The sequence below is a fragment of the Aplidium turbinatum genome, chromosome 1 (genome assembly GCF_918807975.1).
Source record: "Aplidium turbinatum chromosome 1, kaAplTurb1.1, whole genome shotgun sequence".
Taxonomy (NCBI): domain Eukaryota; kingdom Metazoa; phylum Chordata; class Ascidiacea; order Aplousobranchia; family Polyclinidae; genus Aplidium; species Aplidium turbinatum.
The window spans coordinates 39,751,559-39,773,774 of record NC_137472.1 but is presented as its reverse complement, the minus strand read 5'-3'; the positions used below and the strand labels follow the sequence as shown (position 1 = coordinate 39,773,774).

Below are 22,216 nucleotides of genomic sequence, written 5' to 3'. Positions count from 1 at the left end.
GGTTTAAGCTTATTTGTTTTAAACTTGAAAAATACTAACACAAACCTCTTTTCATGTAGTATTGCTTCAAAACACAGTTGTGTGATTCGCTAACATCGGTCAGAAGCATTGCCAACGTTGTGCCAATTCATAACAATTTTGGTGTTTTCTTTCAAATTATGCAAATGTATGCCATCATTTTGCTACAATTTTAATCGTCGTCGTCGTTCGTATGAAGCAGAAAGTTTGTGATCAGCCGAATGGAAGGACTGAAGGACAATTTTAATAATAGGCTATCAATGCTGTTATTATTTTCTGATATCGTACAAGTATACTATGAATATTTAAGACCAGCGTTGGTCAGAAGTGTAGCCAATGCTTTTATTACTTATTTCCATTTTTAAAAATATCAATAGCCTACAAACCTTTTTTATGCGGTTTTGTTTAAAAATATGTTTCTGTGAGCAATCATCGGTTAGAAATGTTGCCAACGTTGTGCCAGTTGAACAACTATTCTAAAATTTTCTTTCAATTTATGCAAATGTACAGTAGACCATCATTTGCTACAGACCAGGCCAGTGAGAAGATAATTTGGGCCCGGTACCAATGAGCTCTTTGGGCCTCTAAACAGTTTTAAAAATAACGCACTACATCTAAATATACGCGGTAGTTTGTTTGTTTTTCCGGACACCTTGAAGAAGTTACGGGCTCCTAACATTATCCAGGGCCCGAGTTCAAAAGTACTCCCTGAACTCCCCTGACACCGCTACTGGTGGGCAATTCCCAGCTTCAGGAGCAGTCATGTTGCGTCGAAATCTCTCCTCAATTTCTTGAAGCGAGATTTCACAAAACGATTGCTACTTTTACTTTCAACGATCCGGCAAATCGTTTTTTCTCCTCCCGCGGTGCATAGAAAAACACTGCAGGCACAATAATTGTTGTGAAAACTCCATTATGACGTCACTACTTAAACTTTGACTGGGCAATATGACGTGTTGAAGTGAAATAGGCAACAATGCTTTAGAATGCGGCGATGTGTTATATCAACGTGAGGAGATGCAATTTAGCAGAAGAACTTGGTTTGTTTTGATGAAGGAAGACAAAGGCCATGACTTAATCCTTTGCTAAAGGGATTATGACGTCACTCGATTCACTTCGACTGTTCAAGCATGGCGGTTGTGCGCAATACACAATTACGTGGAGAGCCGGAGAGCCGAAAGCACAATGCTTATGTGAACAGCGCTAAGAGGAATTTTCGCTTCTTGCATCGAAAATATAAAAAATCGAATTCAACTGAGATATTAGTTTTAGAAATGATCAATTACAAATTAGCCGAAAGAAGTTTTAGAAATGATCAAAATGAAACTATAGGAATGACTTACGACAATGTTTATGAAAACCTGGTAAGTGAATGTCTTTTATTCATTGAACCTGAAATAATTGTGTAAAGTCGTTTTTGTCACTAGGCTACGTTTACACAATTTAAAGAAAGTTATAAAACTCAATTTAGAGAAAGTTATAAAACTCAATGACCAATGGAAAACTTTCATATGAAATATTCTCGTGACAAATTTAGTGCCAGTGCTCCTAGATGAGTGCTAAGAAGATATCAGCAAAGTAGCAGAGCTTGTGATGTCCCACAACATGTGTAGGGTTATGCTCAATCTTTGATTTTGCTGCTCCGGCAGTGTTTGCCTGACTGCTTGAATGTGTTTGTATTTTTATGTCGTGTGGATAGGTCTGTGATGGTTGTAGAGTATTTGCAAATGTAGCTTTCATTGCCGTCAACTGAATAATAATAATAATAACATGTTTTATTTTGCGCCCATTGCGACAACATAGCCTACAGTAGCCTACACTGCGACATACATACGCAACACACGACTGGAATCCCAAATAAAACTTTAAACGTTGGCTGTCATTTGTAACAGTCGAAAATTTCTGTAACAAGTGCTGAAGCTTTTTAATATGATGGATGAAACCCCTGTCATTACATTCGATTTACATTTTGCAGGTGGCAAATTTAAGTTAAGTTGTTGGCAAAAATGCAAGCGATTGTATCAGTGGACTTATTCCAACTATTATTATCGAACACAACACAGTTCAAGTCATGTCGAGAACAAAGAAAGAAAAAAAACATCGTGAAGTCTAAGCACTCGTTTGATTGTTTAAAAAAGAATCTGAAAAAGGTTGTTCTTGGTGAGTACGGATAAATGTTTCTACTACGACTAAATGATTATGTCATAACTATGCCATTTTGCTCTTTTGATTAATGTATGATGTAATTGTGAAGAGTATTGAGTAATGTATGAAAATGTTTTAGTGGTGTACTCGCATGGATGTGAACAACGAACATGGTGGTTAGTAAGCTATGTCGGCATTTATATACTGATTTAACACTTCTTTTTTTACTTTCATGATTAGACATGGTGATGGCGCACGACAAAGCTGCTGCCGTGCAGCAAATTGATGAAGAGTTTCAGAGTGATTTCGAAATTGGAAGGACAGGCAAGGTGGCCGAAAACGGCAAAAACTAACTTTTGGTGAGCTTGTTGTATGTTTGAAAGACAACTGCGAATGTGTTGCTTTAGTTGTTCAATAACTATCTGTACACGCAATTAGAATGTATTGGAACTTGATTATCGCTCTGCGTGGCGCAGAATCGAATGATAAGTTTTTTGTCACGCACGTTGGAGAGAGGGATATTACCATGGATATTACATTGATATTGCAGATTGTCAATTAACTTCGTATTATCCTGGACAACAACTGATCAAAATCCTACACTGTTGCCAAGCAGCCCTCTTGAATTAAATATTTTTGTTTCATTCGCAGGAATTCACAATGATAAAGATACGCAAGAAAAAGCTGCTGATGTGCAATGAATATCCATCTGTCAATACGATTTGATGTAGCTTGTTTCTAATAAATGTGGAAATATAAGAAGCTCGGCTGTTACTTTGCTTTGTCACAAAGGGAGTAGTGTTGCTTATAAATCCGTGTTGCTGCTGTTCTTTCGCCCAAGGATTAGCTAGGTTCAACAATAAACTTTTGGTGATGAGCGAGGTTTAGGTACAGAGACGTTTGGCAAATGTAAATGCCAATGCTGTTCAGATGTTTTATGCACCAGCTTTGGTCAAAGCGCGGGCATCACAATAGTCAATAGGTCAGATGAAGCAGCGTCATGGTACATAAAAGTCAACCAGAATTTAGGCGCCAGATGAAGCAAAATGGTGCACAAGCCATCTTGCCAACGCTGGCCAGATACAGATGCCAACGTTGGCAAGATGAAGCAAAATGGTGCATAAAACATTTTGCCAATGTTGGCAAGATACAGAAGCCAACGTTGGCTAGATGCAGAAGTCGACGTTGGCTAGATGCAGACGCCAACGGTGGCAAGATGCAGACGCCAACACTGGCCAGATGCATCCAAATGGTGCATAAAACATTTTGCCAACGTTGGCAAGATGCAGAAGCCAATGTTGGCTAGATGCAGAAGCCAAGGTTGGCAAGATGCAGAAGCCAGCGTTGGCAAGATGCAGACCCCAACGCTGGCCAGATGCATCCAAATGGTGCATAAAACATTTTGCCAATGTTGGCAAGATGCAGAAGCCAACGTTGGCAAGATGCAGTAGCCAGCGTTGGCAAGATGCATAATCCAACGTTGGCAAGATGCAGAAGCCAACGGTGGCAAGATGCAGACGCCAACGCTGGCCAGATGCATCCAAATGGTGCATAAAACATCTTGCCAACGTTGGCGTCTGCATCTTGCCAATGTTGCGGCCAACTTCTTGCCAATGTTGCCCCAACAATCAATGTTTACTGGGTAGGTATCCTGGCGGAAGGCAGTGGTTTGCTTTTAAGCCTACTTCTGATTCCTATCATAACAAGATCAACAGGCTTAGACGCAGACGACAAAAACTGTTAGACCGATTTGCAGCTAATTTCGTCAAAAGTTTCTACATGAAATTTGCTAAAATGCTACTGAATTAATTCTGTCAAGAAAAGCCAATTGAAATATCAACGCTCTCTTTTCAGAATGTATCGTATAAAGTAAACACAAATAAAACAATCGTCTTATTATGCACATTGCATTTACAATAATTATAGCCTAGATCAGAGGTCACCAACCCTTTATGCATGCGGGCCACTTTGGCACTAAGGAGAGCTGTGGCGGGCCGCACTAATAAAATTTTAGGTAGGTTGATTCTTATGCTAGAAAAGAACGCATTTCTTACCCAGTATCCAGCGTTACATGTTCCTAAATCTTAAAATACCGCAGCAACAAAATTAGTCGAACAACGCTACTGTCAGGCCAAGCTCCTTTAACAACACTTTTGACTTCTTTAACATTGCATAATAAACGAGGCCACTTGTTTTGCGCACTTATAGCGAGGCGAGTGGTTTCATCAGAATATTCATCGCCAAGCAAAGAGTGGTGATGTCACTTGGTCACTTCGCTTCACAAAAGATATCTTGCCATTAACAGTTTCAGTAAACATGGAAATGTTTGACACATCGCAATACAGGCAACAACAGTGACCTGCAAACGTATGAGCGAAAAATAGGCTCCAATAACAGGGAGAAAGAAATCAGGCACCATGAAACAAGCGCTTGTGGAAATCACCGAAAAAACGTTTCTATCGTAACTCATGAACAATGTTCCCTATAAAAGAGCAATGAGTTGGTTTTTCATCCTTTTTGTGAGAGTCTATAAAACTGTCTTTCCTTGATTATTAGACAAATGTCACTTGCGGTGCTTATCAGCTTGGCAAGAATTGCTGATTAACAACATTTTGCAGTAGCCTACTAAGCTAAATATTTTCATACCAGAAAAAGTCTTTCAGTTCATAACTTATATAATATTTTTCCAATTTATTATAAATTGAGTTGGCACACCGACCTATTTTGTGAACAAAAACTTGCATAAAGGAACACTGCTCTTGAAATCCAATAACGGTGAAACGCACACTAGTGTTTACAGGACATTTACAAACTTAAAATAAGCAACCCTATACTCACAGACATTTTCGAAATTCGAAAACAGACGTTTTAATCAACCACTGGGACAATGTGGCTGGACATCGCATTGGAATAACTTTAAACGACCCCTACCTAGAACTACAATCTGATTGGTAGGTCGGTGGAATCGTATGCACAGCGAAAATATGCTTCCGGGAAAGTATTTTTTGCCTTCATGCTCTTTAACTCCTCAAGCAAAGTATTTTTGGTTATACTTGTGCGCTGATACCTTCCGCGGGCCGCACAAAACAGGTTGGAGGGCCGCCAGTTGGTGACCCCTGGCCTAGATAATTAAAAAAAAACTTTTTAATCTTGATCCATGGCCTCATCATCTAAAAAAAATCCCTCGAAGTCACCACTGCCACCAGGTTCGGGATTGTCTGCGGTTGAAGATGTAGGCTAGGGAGACGAATCGAACAGAAGTTGTTGGTAGCTTTGCTTGACTTTTGCATTGTGTTGCTCTTCATAATTGCAATTAACTCGACCCTCTGTATCCAGAGAGTCCTGTAGCGCAAGTTAGTTTCTGGAATGGTTTTTGAGCTATTTTCTGGATATTGCTGACTACGTCAAGCTTATGGAATTATCGGCAGTCCGAAGATAAAATTTTTATTCCTCCATTGCCTGGATAAGCCGAACCCGGATAAACGAGGTCTGGAAAAAAACGAGGTTCAAGTAGATTTGCAATCTCTGTAGTTATCCCAGTTAAAAAAGATTGTTTGGCAGCAGGCTATGTTTTCTTCTAGGCCTATTTCAATTTCCAAAGCAAATATTTGAAGCAAAAAAATGCGTAAGTTTATAGTCACCAAAATGTCCAATAACATAGGCTACTTGTCACTTGTCATGTGGTGCATTATTATGGATACGGTAATGACAAAACAAGCGAAAGGCCATGCAAAAATATGATGTGATTTTGAAATATTATTATATTTGATACGGTTGTAAATTGCATTAGGCTAGCTAAGTTATGGTCACCGATCAGTCAGTCTACGTGAGAAGCAAACTGGTGATAAAACATGCAGGTTACAGTCCGAGGTCAATTGTAGAAACCAAGAGGGCTAAAACATTTTCGAGTACATCTAATCGACGTTAGTGCACAACTTTTTTTGATTATTGCTTTTGCAGTTTATTAGCTTTTCAAAAGTTGAAAGCTCAGCTCAGGCAGGCTGTGAATGGAGCGCACGCGTATCGCACGATGGTGACATGTGGTAGCCCTACTGCCCTACCTGTAAAAAAGAAGAACAATTTTATAGCAGAGGTGAAAAATTTTGCTTAGTGACATTGAAGTTGGCCTTTTTTAAGTACAAGTTTTTTTGGGTTACCTCTTCACCACTGGAAACTAAAGCAGCGCACCTACAACATAACTAAAACCATTGAGACAAAAGTAGCCTGCACAATATCAATAAATGTCTTGTAATGCCAATGCTCAAGTAACACTTTAATATCACATCAACAAGCACTATAAACATATTTTCTTACAGAACGTTTAAAACTGAAGCGGGCCAGAACCGTCAAAACAGAAATCTTAAGTTTGATTGAATTAGCTTTCGCTGATGACAGACTATGAAACCGCAAAAAAAATAAACACTTATGCAAAAATCAAATGAAATGTAATATTTTTTTTGTTGCAATTGCAAGTTGCACAAAACGGTTTCACCCCGATGTATGAACCAGTTGACAGCACAACATATCAGCACACAGTAGCTTACCGTTGACAGGGATGTCTAGGGGCTAGGGGGTACTTTTGAACTCTGGCCCTGGGTGAAGAAACCAGCGCATATTCTTTGAACATGGTGCGTTTTTTCTTAGATCTGGGGTCAAAGATCTCATTGGTACCGTACCCTATGTAATGATCTTCTCAACGGCCCTGACAGCGCATGCATGTTTGCTGCTTCTTGCAGAGCTGTGTGCTATTTCGCAACTTTTGTTGAACTCTTTGTCTGATGGTGGCGTGTTTCCTTTTTCTCGACAAAAGAGCCGAGAGATTCTCTCTTTATATAACCTCTGCACCGGCTGTATTGTTCTCAGCAGCATGTGACGTGGTTGCCTGTGAGGTAGTTAACGAAAACAACAATAAATCATCACCCGGTGTTCAATATAAGCTTAAAATCTCATCTAACACAGAGTTAACATTTGTAATTAGTTTGAACTGAACAAAAGAGCGAAAATCAACATGGACAGCTACGAGATGAACAGAGACGACGTGTTTGTGGAAACAAATAAGTAAGTGAGACTACTTAGTTGTTTAATTTGAAGAGGACGCGATTTAAGACAAATTTTCCTGGTGCGTTCTTGCGGTTCACCCCAAAATTTAATTTTTATGAATATGATAAACATGAGAAAGAAAAGGTGAATCAATTATTGTTGTCATTTTTTTCTCTGGCATTGGAGAAATATGTAGAAACATGCTATTTTTCAACAACGATGTTTGGTTGAACGAGCTGAACCGTAAATGAGCCTTTTTCAGTTTGCAGTTTTGTCGGTTTATCTGATCTTCGATTTTTTGAACAAATCTTTCAACAAAACCTTGTTTCAATATAATTATTTGCTGACAAAAGCCCACAACGCCATGAATTTGAAAGATATCACAGCGTTAATTCACGACCTCGCAAGATGTGATTAGAAACTAGACGGAAAATAACATAGACCACATGAAATGTACTTTCCATTTAAATTTATTTCGTTTACTATTGACACCATATCGAATCTCTGCGAATAGGCTACCCGTATTTTGTATTACGTCTAACGTGCTTTTCAACTGCAAAAAAAACCCTAATTATTCTCTGGTCTAGTTTTGTTTAAGTGACTTATGACTCTTTGTCTCTGTTATAAATAAATGCCCAATCCGATATATTGAACAACCAATTATGTATCTTTGTTTTATTAACAAACTTAGAATAACTCGTTTGCTTAATGTAAAGAAAAAAACCTCTGATGGAAGTCACCTGTATATACTGAAAACGAGAAATCGATGGAATCGGCAAGCTGATGTTGCGTTGATGAAGAAAATGTTATTTCTTATGACGCATATATTATGGTTAATCATCTTTAATAGTCCTTGTTTAATCATGACCAATTGGTCCCGTGAAGGCATTTCAACAGCTAGACGCAACTCACCAGAGGCTGTAAGTGTAAAGCATGCGCTTGTTAAGCCAAAGCAGGCTAATCGCGCAAAAGCTTTTGCAAAAGTGATTTCGGAGTTCAAATTAAATACGACAGAAACAGGCTTTGCATTACCTTGTTTTATTTCTATAGCATTTATTTTAATCATAAACATTTCATAAAAAAATGCTTTTTAAGGTCACTCAGGAATGAAGTTACAACGGCCTGGAAGTAATTGAAAAATTAAACCCAATGAGAAAGGTCCTAAATAGGTTAATTTTTCTCACACGAACTCATCTCACCACGCGTGTTAGCTAACGCAGTTATCCACAAATTAAACTTGGTTTAGCCTTAACAAAATTACTTCTATTAGTAATAACTATGACAACCACTTCAACTCCACACAAATTTTAACAAAGAAAACAAAAGCATAACTTGCGATAAAGTGTTACAGGAAGTATATATCTCTTTGTGGTATCCAAATACGAATTACAATCTTGAAAATGTTTAACATTTCATTAAAAAATACGGTGTCAAAACTGGCAGCGTTTGACACCTCAAAGTTTTTTTTCCGCCGAGTTTACATTTCACTTTGAGAATGCGCAATTGAATGTTTTGTGGCACCGAAACTTGCTCAACACCATGATTTCAAAATAAACAGTTTTGGGCCTCTTGTTTGCTTATGAGAAACTATTGCAGCACAGGCTATATTGGCGAACAAATTAATAGTCTGTAAGGCAAATATTTAAGATGAAGTACTGTATACTTTTTATTCCGGATGTAGAAAGGGAGCGGCATTAAAACTACACCCATTATTTGAACGTAGCCTCAATTCATGGAGATGAACATTTTGCTGACACAAAATACACATCGTAAAATCAAAATTAAAAAGTTTGAACTCGATTGCCAGGAATTAAATTTTAATTTTGATTTTCGCATTAAAAACAAGGAGTTAGAAAACCGCCAACCGGTGGTTGGTCAAACAAAGCAAATGTTGCACTGGTGCAACTTGCAACCTTTTGTGATGCGTCAGCTGAGCGGTTGCGTAATGTCGGTTTCCGAAGCACAATATGCCCTGCGTATGACGTGATTTAAATCGCCGAATCACTTTTTGATTACCCAGCACAGAAAACTCTCTAGTCAGCTGCTGCTGAGGTAAGGACATTTCTCTTTACTCACTTTTTGATGGAAAACAAGCAGATATCATTCTGCATGTTTCTTCAACGTTTTAAAACGTTACATGACTGTGTTAACTCATCAAATGAAACCATATGTAATATATTTACCACAATCAATATTTTATTTTGCGAAATGCATGAGGTTGCCGTTATTTTCTGACAGCTCACTGGTCAAGTTAGTGCCATCAGCAATATGGATCAAAAGCAGGTTTTCATGTTTTGAATTAGGTAAACGGTGAACAGTGTCGGTCAACTTTAACTTTTATTCTATGTATTTGTATCCATAACCTGATAGAAATAGTAGGCTACTTGGTACTCTGGTACTAAGGTTGAAATTGTACTTGGGTATTTCGGTTCAGAAACTCGTTTGGACACACACTTGAGTTGTCTTTCAGCAATTCTTCAACATCACTGAAAAGCAACAAATAAACTTGAATAACTTTGTAGTGTTTTCATTTTTTTTAAGTGTCATAAAACTTTCCTGAAAGGCACAAAAGCCAACAATCCTATGCAAAAATTTGCAACCTCGTAATCGCATTGCCTACCACTGGTGCAAATGAGGTGATGACTTTGTAAGACGCAGTCAACTCATGACTCAATAAACTACTGACTTTATTCTTTTTTACGCAATAGGCTATTTCCAAGACTGCCTGTAGCTTCAAAAAATCTTTGAAAACTACTTTCACGAACATACTCTTTGTTGTATATTGAACTGGGCGTTTATCATAAAGGTTACAACCATGGCAGCCTGTGACGATCGCTATGGTTGCAACTTTTCTAAACATGTTAACTTAAAGATTTCTGTTGCTTAATTACATTTTTAGCTGGAAATAGGAAGTTTGGCTGAAATACCCTGAGATAGCAAAAAGACCATCGCTTCAGTTTGAAAGTTATAGGCTGCATGCAACAACTTCGCTGTGTGACTTGTGCTATCGTTTCTATATATGTTATATTTATTTCAGCAATTACAAAAAATTTCGTGACCCATGGACAAGGAGTGATACAGCAAAGCTAAAGGAAACCGATCTTTTTATAGAAAACGGAAACGGCTACGAAAAGTCAATAAGATATTCGGAAGGAAATGCTTCGACAAAAGTACGGAAACAAAACTTTTTTGGAAAAAAAATCATTTAAATTTTGTTCATGTTGAAATACAACTACCTTGGAATATTATAAAAATATTACTACCTTGGAATATTACTACCTGGATTGAATCTTGTCACAATTTAAAAAAATTTAAGTTCTGTCATTGAAAATTTTAATCCTTGAGGAGCAATGATACAAACCATGTGGTTGAATTTTAAATTATAATTATTAATCTTAATTCAAGCGTCGGCGATTCAAGAATGAATATCAATTGTAGTGAAGTGGCTCTTGTATGAAATATAGCCCTCAAATATGCTTCGGCAGGCCATTTGCTATTTATTTCCAATATTTGCTTGTCGGTTAACAACTCTGCAAAAAATATGGGTTACAAGGAGCCCATATACAAAAACATCAGTTGTGGATATTGAACGAGTAATGATTTTATTAAATATTTTTCTCAAAAAACATCCATGTAGGCTACCTTTGGACTTCGGCTTCTTGTTTGCTCGTTCTTGTCTGACGCATCTGGCAGGTCTTAATAAATTCTCATCAAATCCCCAACGCAGCAAGTTTTTTTGATGACTAGTTATGCTCTCCTTGCAGTATACAGTATTAGCTCATCTTTTTCAACGACAAATACAACTGGATGAAACTGGTTTAAACCGCAATACAGCGGAGCAGTAGTTGATGTCGGTTTTGTTTGCTTTGCGTTGCAAACAGTAGCTTTGTGCTATGCTTTGTGTGACTATAAACCTGTCGTGTTGAAACCTTTTCCAGCAATTTGTAAATCAATAAGCGTATTCATCTTTTACTAGATAAAATGAACAACGATGTTCCAATGAAGAGAGACTTCGCTTGCATTGTTTTAAAGAAATGCATTTTCAAAACCACATAAAACGATTAACAACCTCGGATAAAATAAACCATGCGTAAGAAATTAATGACTCGCCTATGTCACAGCATTTGGAAAACCCAAGCTACTGCATTTTGTGATTCTAAACTTGTCAGTTGTTTATACACTCTATGTCTTATAGATTAGGCTTTTACCAAAGTAATATCTTCATGTAATTCGGCTACCATTCAATGCACAAAATTGTTTTAAATTTTAGGGCTAAGTTTATTTTCAGTTTTGTGTGGCCTGGACATTTAATTTTTACGCTTGTGCGTTTTCTTGTCAGAAATTACAGTTGTCACTGCTAATATAGCCTACCACTCCATTGCATTCCGACGAATCAAAATGTGTGGACTGATTTACCAAATTAAATTTTTTGGTATGCAACAACAGAAACTTTGCATTCACATTAAGACGTGCTTTCCCAATCTCGGTGTAGTCTACTAGGCTGAGGTTTATTGTGAGACAAAAAGCAAAATGTTACGTTCTCGCGCAATTTTGGTAATGCAAAGTTCAGTTTTTGCAAACTACTCATATTACCAGAGATGATATGTACTTTGACAATAATTGTTTGTGCATTGTGCAAAATAAGTCACAAATTTATGAAACGATGACTTTAACTTTGTTTTAAGAGAAAAACAAATCTGAAAGATACTTGTTGGCAACAGTTTTGATTTAAATGACATATTTTTATGCAATATATGAATGAAGAGCGATGTTGATATCAACTTTTTCTCTGATAGAAATAATTTTAGAAAATAGTAAATGTTTTTTGTTGTTGTAACAAGTAAATAAAATCAGCCAGGTTCAGAAACTTTTATAAGTTTATTGATGAAGGTTTTTCCAAGGTGAAGGCGGCTTCTTCAGTATCTTATTCAAACAGAATCTTATTAATTGCTGTTATTAAATTTTGTTATTAATGTTTCAGCCTCTCACAGACAGCCAGCGAAAGTTGAGCGTTTACCATCATGAACCACACTCAGGAAGAGCGTCGTTTTCCATCAGTGTTTTCAATCTCATGAATGCCATTCTTGGCTCAGGAATACTGGGTTTGGCTTACGCGATGGCCCAGCTTGGAATTGTGCTGTTTTTGTGAGTAGGCTAACTACTGTGGCGTACTTTAAATTTCGGAAAAATTGATCCTCCAGAAATCCTTAGAACATCTTACAATGTAAATATACCGGTAGCGACTTTGATGAATCGGCGTGTTCACTTACTTTTATATTATTCGCACAAATTTTACTTCAGAAGTTGTTTGCTACAGCTTGTTTTAAAGTATAAACATACATAACTCAGCAACAACACTTTTACACAGTTATGTCTGTTTATAGTTTAAAAAAGTTACCTCTCTACCCAAATTCTACATCTTTTACTTGACAAATTATTTTTCGAGACGGATTATTTTCATTGCTAGAAGAAATGCTATAACAAACCCAGAGACGTTAATGGTATCTTATGATGACCGTCATCATCGTCGTCGTGTTTAGCCTAAACTTTTCATGTCTGTTCTATCTTGGTATTTCTAAACCTTCTCTGCAAGTTTTCCTACGTTCAAATGTTTCGTTACTTGCAGCACCTTTGCCGTGGCGGTTGCTTGCTTGGCCTTGTTTGCTATCCATTTGTTGTTGATCCTTTGCGATATGACTGGAGTGAAAGCATACGAGAAGCTTGGTTTTAAAGCTTTTGGTCTTCCAGGAAGGGTGAGTGAAGAATACCGTAACAAGAAAACTTGAGTTTTAAAAATAAGTGTTGTTAATTGGCCGGTAGATTGAACAACACGCTATAGGCATTAGTAATTTTCGAGAAGATTTGAACTACAGTAAACAGTATTGATCAAAAGCACATTTTAAATCTGTCCTGGGAAGCCCCTGTAAAAAATCGTTCAACAATTATTGTTGTTGGACCCTTTATGGCCGCAAGTCCATCATCTTCTTAGCTCAAGTAGACAAAATTTTGAGGCAATGTATAATATAATAAGACACTGAGAGGATATTGCGGACCAACCGTTGGTCTCAAAAAGTCTCCTGCCGTGTCTTCTTTTTGTATTTGCTTGAATGCTTTTGTTCCTAGCAAAACTAGAAAAACACGTATTTGGGTCCGTGATAAAGGTATACTAGGGTCAATACTGTAGGTTAACAGATGCACAGAGACGTGCAATGAGAATGTTTTGCACACGAGCGTTCATTGAATTAAATGTGCATCCTTTCTTGGTTTTTACACGGAACGTAGAATTGCTATTGCCGCTGACAATACTCAACAGATTGATTTATTTTATTGTGAAGAATTTAACGACTTTATCGGAATAAAATAGAACAAACACCATAATTACAACGACATATAAAATTTATGTTGAAGTAGTCCACTCACCTTTCACAAGCTCTCATGAAAGTAAATTTTAACAACGTTGGGTGAGGATTACAGCTAGTCACTGAATTGTATAAGCTCATATAATGTTTAATAGATCAACATAATTTCGGTGACTTCTCTTGTTTTGAATGGTCTTCAAAATAATACAATGATCTTTTTACTGCAAATCCTACGGTCATAGAAAGGGCATCACTTTTACAACTCTAGTGACAATTCTCAATGTGTGGAATCATGTTTTCCTGCAGTCGTAAAAATGTCGCTTGTTAGGCTGCAAATGTGTCTAGTGATAATCTTTAACAAATTTCATTTTTACGAGGATATGTGTAAACAAATAGCTACCAACAAACAAAAAACTAACCGAATAAACTTTTTGCTCCGAGCTAGACCTAAACGTTTTGCTCTTACATTCTTCAAGATTTTTGTCCGTTGAAAAAGACATGTTGATTGCTGAAGCCAAAGCGGCAGAACTCAGCGACTCGCATTTTGAAATGCTCATGTTTTTGAAAAATGCGTAACAATAAATTTCCCCTACAACGTGTTTTATATAACAACGTTGAAATGGCTGTGTGAACGAATAATTAATATCATTAGTTTTCAAGGTTATTTTGACGTCACAAAGTGCTGTGTCCATTTAAAGAAAACTAACGGGAGAAGGAGCGGCATCCGCTACTTTTAAAGTAGCGGATGCCCACCGCTTAGCAGAGGTGATCAATAGCGAGATAACTCCTTGATTGAAAAGTAAACATTAGTAAACACCAAGGGCAAGGCTCTAGTCAGCTGATTTGTTCGGGGGGTGACATGTTTCGGGTTATTTTAAGATCAGCGTGGTGCCAAGTCGATGCTATTCAAATAAAGATTTTGTATATCAAAAAAAAGAAACGATTAAAATGAGATTGCACGTGGCCATGGATTGCAGTACACAAATAAAACAGTCTAAATTAATTTCCTTTTATCATATTTTTTTTCAAACAACAAAGCAACACCTTCTTTTGCTAAGCTTGTAGCGTGAAATCTTATTCAGCCAAGGTTTGGAACTTGCAAAATTAAATCGTGAGAAATTCCTTCTTGTAGATCACGGCAGCTGTTTGCATCTTACTGCAAAATATTGGTGCAATGTGCAGTTACCTCTTCATCGTGAAATATGAACTTCCGAATGTTATAATGACAACCATGGGCATGGCGCAAAGTGATGGGTGAGTTACCTATTTAGAATCGGAGTCAGAATGTAGGCAAGCCTTAAAAAGTTGATCAAAAACTTTACTAGCTGCATGGTCACAATCACTGCTTGTGACCATGCAGAGTAAAGTATAGTCGTTACAGAATACAAAAAATATGTTTCCCATTTTTTAATGTACCAACTGCAAATGTACAGTAGCTCTGCTAATAGGTTTTTACAATTTTTTCCACAACAAAGTAATAAGGTTGCTTGAATGGATACATGCTACAGTAAGCATGAGTTGCATTTTCAAGTGAAAAACAATATTTTTTTACAGGTCCTGGTACTTAAACGGGGACTACTTGGTTGTCTTGGTAACCGTTTGTATTATCATGCCTTTAGCCACGCTTAGGCACATTGGCTTTCTTGGTTACACAAGTGGCTTTTCGATATCTTGCATGTTCTTTTTCACTGGAGTGGTAAGATTTTCTCTTTTCTACAATGCCAAGTTTTACCATTGCTTTTGTTCTTACTAAAAGCGCAACAAACGACATAGAAAAATATTCGTGAGAAGTATTTACTGAGATATGTTTCACTATGCATTGGCATAGCTATTACATGTGTAATTGTGCAATGTGCATACAAAGGGCGTTTAGAGAAAAAAGAGCAAGAGGTTTAATGTTGGCTAAAAAAAAATTACAATTTAGTGTAAATGAGTGACAAAAATCTGACTTTTGCTTATTTCAGTGAGCCTGTGGCAAAGAATTAAGCATTTGTATTCAACTGCTAAAATGTAACGTATTTCAAAATACGATCATATGATACATGTTTAACATAGAATTATGTGTAATGTATTTACAGGTGATAGCGAAAAAATTTTCGATTAGTTGCCCATTGTTTGATCCCGAATTATTTGAACACAATCACACAGCCTCTGCAATGAACAACACTTCCCATGATGCAGTTGTAGAATCAATGGCTTCTTTAACAACAGCTACTGGGGAAACTATCCAGCAAACAGCCGCTGCTGCAGCTTCAATGGTTTATGACAATGTTACTCAAATGTTTCCGACTGAAATCAGTCTGATGCACAAAATACAAGAAGAAAACGCAAAAGAACTCTTCAGTGTCTACGGGCCTCAAGAGTGCGTTGCAAAAGCTTTTGCATTGACTGATAGGGTATGCAGCATATTACACTTGATAAGCTATAGGTTTATCGCTTAACCATCGAAAAGTAGTTACTAATTAGTTTGTTTAGGTTGCAATGTGTAGGCCTATACGTTGCCAATTAAAGAAATAATTTTTTGATTTTGCAATGTTTTTAAAAAGTGAAATTAAAAACAAAAGTTACCATACATAATTTCATCTACGTACATTGGTTATATATTCTTAATAAAATACAGTACATTCTTCCTTTTTTTTGCAGTGGGCTTATAGCGTTCCAACCATGACATTTTCATTTGTCTGCCACACTGCAGTGCTGCCGATCTATGCAGAACTAAAGCGGTGAGTTGAGGATCTTTTGTACAATAACGAAGCTTAAAAATGGACTTGAAATAATGATTTTGACATCACGTTTAATTTTAGACCCAGTGCACCCCGCATGCAGAAAGTCGCCAATACATCAATCGGGTTGTGCTTTCTTCTTTATTCTCTTGCCGCACTTTTTGGATACCTGACTTTTTACAGTAAGTTTGCTCATTGATTGAATTTATGAAAACATGTGACATGTGTGAAAACAATATAATAAAAAAACAAAATAAGTTTAGAAAAGATGCAATTAGTAAGTCTAAAATCGATTTTTTATAATATCCAAATTCAGCTGAAGATAGTGTACTACATCTATATGTCAGTGCAAAAAATATTTCATATTAAATGCTGCGTATGTAGGCTACTGTCAACAAATAGGCATAAGACTTAGTGATTGACTACGTTTCTGTCGTTTCCTCTGCGTATCATTCTTTATACGTTTTTTTTATTGTATTCGTACGTAAATATTAGGCTAACAAGAAAAACAAGATACAGCATTTATGTCGATACGATTTCTGCAGAATGCATTTCAGCTAGAAGTTGTACAAACAGGTCAATCTTGCAAAACACCGCAAGATCTACTTAACCTATTAAGAGTCCGACATGAGTCATTCCGCTTGCTCGTAGCCTATATGTTAATCATTGAACTTGTATAAGCGACCGAATTGCAAACATCAGATTGACCCAGTTAAATGAAAAGCGTTGCTCGAACGAGCTTAGTTTATACAAACTGTTTACATGATGTTTGGTTACGTGGCCTGTTTGTGCTTGTTAATCCATTATTTCATTTAAATTTCCTGCAAGTACATGAGCAAACAGTTATTTTCTTAGTCGGTCACTATGTGATGCTTAGTTTCTACAACCTACAGGTAATTGTGTACTTTCAGACTGGATGGAACCAGAAATGCTCCTCATGTACAGCTACTCCGATGCTGCTGATGTCCTCACTCTCATCGTTCGCCTCACTGTTCTTGTTGCTGTTGTGCTCACTGTTCCTCTCACTCATTTCCCGGTACCGTAACAAACTTACGTATAGTTCGATTGTGTTCATCTGTTATTTGACAATTGTGTAACTGTTGTACAACAACAAACTGATGCTATTTTACCCAGTGGCGGATCCAAAAGTGGGCGACTTGGGCGATCGCTCTCATTTAAAACACAGAAAAAGTAACTTTATTAACGGGGTATCTGCAAGGTCGGGTTAATGTAGACTTATACATCAATGTGTTTTGTTGGAGTCACCTCTCCCACTAAGGCTGCTTGCTGGATCGCCCCTAATTTTACAAACTAGCTTTTAGCGAGTGCATGATATTAGGCCTAATGGAAATACTCAACTTCTAAATGTATAACTTTAGCAGCACCAGTCACTAACTGGTTTAGCTTATTTTAATTGAATTTTATCTGACGGAATCAAACTATTTTCCAGTTAAAATCCTGATTGAGTGAAATTGCCATTATGCCTTACGGAAAATATCTCGACCGAAAAATATCTTTATTTTTCGAGAGAGATATTTTCCAATCGGGATTTTTCCATATGAATTTTTATCGATTATCTGCTCATATTCATGACGCTCACATAGTCTCCGTGTGGTGGCAACTTATTTACTTCAATGCGGATCATCAGTTAAAGGAAAATATTTCTTGCTTGCAGGCACGAAAAGCATTGACGTTTCTACTTTTCCCAAACAAAGATTTCCAATGGTCTCATCATCTCGGCATTATGGCATTCCTTTTGACTTTCATCAACATTCTTGTTATTTTTGTACCGAGCATTCGAGAAGTATTTGGAATAATCGGTAAACATTTATTAAAACAGTAGAGGCTACTTAATAGCAAAGTTACTGTAACTTGACAATCGATTAAAGAAAATCTTTCATCTTGAAATTCATTCTGACACCTGTCATCATAGAATAGCTGCTGTTGCTGCTGCTGCTGTTGTCTGAGATATTGTCGTTTTGAATAAGATTTATAAGAGAATATTATATTTTGGCTACACCATAAAATCTAAACCTGAACTAGACTCAAATTGTAAAAGTTAAATCCAATGCTGAAATAGACTTGAAAGTTAAAATTTCATTCGGAAGAGAAAATTTTCGAAATTTATGCAATCCAAACTCGAATCTGGCCCACTATCCTTTCCAGAAGCTCAAACCCTAACCCAATCTTGCAAATGGTAAAAACCCAAACGACTCAAAATCCACGGTCCAACTTGAAAGTCTGGAATGGAATATTTTGTACCGTCAGTAATCTGCACGCTATTCCATAAAATAAAATCAACTGTGCAAAGCTCTTTGCTTTTGCATAAAATAGAAACATGATCACTCAATAAACAGTTGGTCAAAATTATTGACAAATAATATTCCATTAGCTCGAGCTAAAGGTTTAAATACCTCAAGTATTGCAGTGTATGAGACCAAAAATTACCCCAATATCGTATAAACTTGTGGGCAATTGCTTTCCAAATTCTTTACATACGGAACTCTCCAAGATAAATATGGCGATGTGCTAGCAATGTGAGAAATTAAATGCACGGGCAGTCGTCTTTATATATTTTTAAAATTTTTCCAAATTTAGCAGGTCAAGCTTTGAAGGCACTCTTGAGCTGAGATATTATATGCACAACAAACACTTGTAAACGTATTATTAATTCTTTGTCTTTCTGTTGAAACCTTCCAATGATTTTTACCGTCAACAAACTATCTATCAAACGAACCATCAAATGTTACCAATAAACTATCAAATGTTTCTTTTAAAGGAAACGATTTTTCGTGCAAATGCAGAGCGTTTTCATAGTGACCTACATTCTTGCTTGTTACTTAGTACTTGATAAATAGCAAACTCATTTTTATTGCAGGAGCGACAGCCTCTACAATGCTCGTTTTTATTCTTCCTTGCGTCTTTTTCTTGAAACTTGACCCCCGACCGATGAGATCTCCCAAGAAAATCTTTGCTGCCATCATGTGTATATCCGGGATACTCTTGATGATTGAGAGCCTTACCGTCATTGTTCTCGGATATTTTGATTAAATTAGTCACCATACTTTTCTGTGCATCATAATTTCTTTGAAGCATATGGCTTCTCTTATTCACTGAGCTGGTGCCCGCCAACTTCAGCACAACACATCGAACGACCAAGCGGGGCACTTTGAGGTTTTTTATTGCAGTGCCTTCATTTGCCTAGAATGAGCTTGCAAAATTAAAATACGGTTGTTTGAATCGGGTTGATTGCTTTTTTAAAATGTATTCTAATTACGATAACAACCTCCTTAATTTGTACAATCTATTGTAACACTTTTGTTATTGTTTTCGCTGTGTGTATCATCATCCATTTGTCCCTTCTTCAGTAGATATGTCAAATTGGATTTTCTGACATAGAAGCATACAAGCTTCGTACAATAATCTCAGTTGGTTTGCAGCTTTTACACATCATCGCTAAAACGCGGACTAATGCATGCGCCTTTAGTAAACAATTCATCCTACTGTACATGTGCCTTTAGTAAACAATTCGTCCTACTGTACAGCAAGAGTGGGCAAACTTTTTAACACAAGGGCAAGTTGGCAAAATGTACTGGCTGTACTGCTTGTTGAGAGGTTGCAATGCAAATCAGCGCTGATGTATATTTTTCAACTTATTTATAAATCACTGCAAGTGCACGCAGGTATAAAATATCCAATAGTAGAATATATTAAGAAAGTTGATGTATTTAAAAAAAAAGTTAAAAGAGCGAACGCTCAAACATGATGAGTAGCCTTCTCACTTGACATATACTTATTTGTCGGAAAATAGTTGTTAAGAAAAGGAAGGGCTGCACAAAAAATGGAAAAGGGCTACATGTGGTCTGCGGGATGCACGTTGCTCACCTATGCTGTACAAGATTAATGTTTATCAGGGATTCGTAGAATTCTAGTAGAAGTTCTATGAATCCCTGACGAAAATATAAGCCTTTAAATGCAATAGATAAATGGTTGCTGTGAAAGGGTGTGTGAAATATATTCAATAAAACCAAACCATAAAATTTTCAATATAGCTTGTTTATTATAAATATGCAAGAAATTATTTTTCAGTGCTAGATCAAAGTTGTCAAACCACTTTTCACCTGAATTCCACTTTTAGAATTTGAGGTATTTCAAATAATATGCAGACATTCAATCAGCGACAATTCTTCACTGACATTTAATCACCAGACGGTGAATGATACTCGGTCATGGAGACCATTTGTATTTAAAGGATATCAGAAAAAACTCTTTAAGTGAATAACTATCTCGTAATTAAATGTCAATGATTGATTTGACTGCAAGTATAAGATCGTATAGGGGTGCGGGTTGTCTGATGTTAAGCGCCCGATCTACACGGAGATGATTCCACTTGAATTATCTGCTTGCATACCACCACCAAGATGAATGAGTTGTTCTATGCTGGAACAACGCGCCATCATCTCAGCCAAGCATCTCGATATTGCCCTTCAGGACGCGTTTTTTCTCTGGGGAAAATGACCGTGACTTTACGACTACGAATACACAAATAAAAACAGTTACACTAAAGTGTAGACATCACAGTATCGTACATCACATGAGATGAACAGCTGATTAACAAATTAGACAAGCTATGAATGAAAAGGAAAATCATCTATAGGCTACCGATTGTTGACTTTTTTTAACGATTGTCTTTTTCAGAATTTATTTACAAGATGGTAGCCTATAAGCATAATATTACGACTAAATAGAAAAGATGATTAATAAATAATCCAAAAAGATCTAGCATAACCTTACTTACATAATAGTACGACCAAAGTCCTTTCAATAGCTCAGTTAATTAACAAATCCAATATTTCTAAACTGCTAAGCAATTCTATCCATTAGCGTGTAAAACTAAAGCGAAGAAATGTTTGCGCATAGGCCTACTAGCTGAGCTATATTCATGCTGAATCAACAAATAATGGAATTTTGTGTCAGTTCACAACTAAAGGACTTATTTTGATTCTGAAAACTGTCTAATGTAAGATAGTTAATAGACTTGTTTTTTCCTGGCATTGCAGACAAAAGAAAAAATATAAATGTGTTTTTGTCGCAATCCAATCATACTAACAAGTTTCCCAATGGAAAAGTTTTGATTTCACTTGCACAATTTTATTTTGCACAATTCACAAAAGTGATGTTACAGCAATTACTGCAACAGGTTCAACATAACTTTATTGCATAACCTGCAGTGTCTTTGCTTCACCGCACAGCAACTGATCCTGAATTGTATCATCGAAAAAATTAGGAGGTGTCCATAAAAAGACATCCGCAGTCAAAGGAAGATTGCAAGTTGCAGAATTTACTTTGACGTAGTGCGTAGATTTTGCAAACAGGGGAGTCATTTTTTACTTTTATGACGTTTTTTATGAACAGCCCCTTACGGGACTTCCGTTTTGTTAAGTCACGTAAAATATAATTAGGATAACATGGCATCACCACATGCGAATATCACTTATAATATGCAAGACTTTCAGGCATGTTTTAAAAATTTTCACCGCAAAACCATTGTCGTGTAAGAAAGAGACACTGATTGCCGCCTTCGACGATATAAAACTGAAAATGAGTAGGCTAGCTTAATAGCCTATTAATTAATAGAATTCCAAGGTGAGTTGGCTACATAGCGGTCAAAGATATTGATACACACAGAAATGTGAAGCTGGCTTCCTGTCAAACTATAAACTGCCACTTGTAAAGTAACAGAAAAGGTTCACTTTTGTACAAATCAATGGCCTAAACTTAAAACTCTAAAAAGTTTAGTTTAAACCTACACAATATGAGTTATGATCGTTTTTGTTTAAAGATAAATTCTTTTTGTTATATTTAAGTATTTGTTAGAAAACTCTCAGCTTTATTATAGAGCTTAATTTTTTACGCTGTAATCAAACGAAG

The 22,216-nt window shown here is 36.7% G+C and overlaps 1 protein-coding gene and 1 long non-coding RNA gene across 3 annotated transcripts; both read left to right on the top strand.

Annotated features, from left to right (window-relative positions):
- Positions 1–1,311: 1,311 nt before the first annotated feature.
- Positions 1,312–2,517, top strand: LOC145769007 (uncharacterized). 2 transcript variants are annotated; one of them, XR_014288983.1, is made up of 3 exons: positions 1,312–1,382; positions 1,994–2,178; positions 2,404–2,517. It is a non-coding gene; the product is annotated as an uncharacterized LOC145769007 (long non-coding RNA). The 2 variants fall into 2 exon arrangements; XR_014288984.1 differs by lacking the exon at positions 1,312–1,382 and having other exon boundaries at positions 1,954–2,178.
- Positions 2,518–7,036: 4,519 nt separating this feature from the next.
- LOC145778861 (putative sodium-coupled neutral amino acid transporter 6) lies at positions 7,037–19,793 on the top strand. Its single transcript, XM_082590452.1, has 12 exons — positions 7,037–7,221; positions 10,241–10,373; positions 12,185–12,348; positions 12,830–12,956; positions 14,695–14,816; positions 15,117–15,258; positions 15,641–15,958; positions 16,206–16,285; positions 16,367–16,467; positions 17,197–17,321; positions 17,961–18,105; positions 19,164–19,793. The coding sequence occupies exons 1-12, from the start codon at positions 7,172–7,174 to the stop codon at positions 19,334–19,336; spliced, it is 1,680 nt and encodes a 559-aa protein (XP_082446578.1). The 5' UTR covers positions 7,037–7,171; the 3' UTR covers positions 19,337–19,793.
- The last annotated feature ends 2,423 nt before the right edge of the window (positions 19,794–22,216 follow it).

What these genes read in the sequence shown, in the direction of transcription:
- LOC145778861 (XM_082590452.1), top strand. Translation starts at nt 7,172, where the DNA reads ATGGACAGCTACGAGATGAACAGAGACGACGTGTTTGTGGAAACAAAT. An exon ending in AAGGAAATGCTTCGACAAAA is followed by an intron (nt 10,374 to 12,184) that starts GTACGGAAACAA and finishes TTAATGTTTCAG; the next exon opens with CCTCTCACAGACAGCCAGCG. An exon ending in CTTTTGGTCTTCCAGGAAGG is followed by an intron (nt 12,957 to 14,694) that starts GTGAGTGAAGAA and finishes TCCTTCTTGTAG; the next exon opens with ATCACGGCAGCTGTTTGCAT.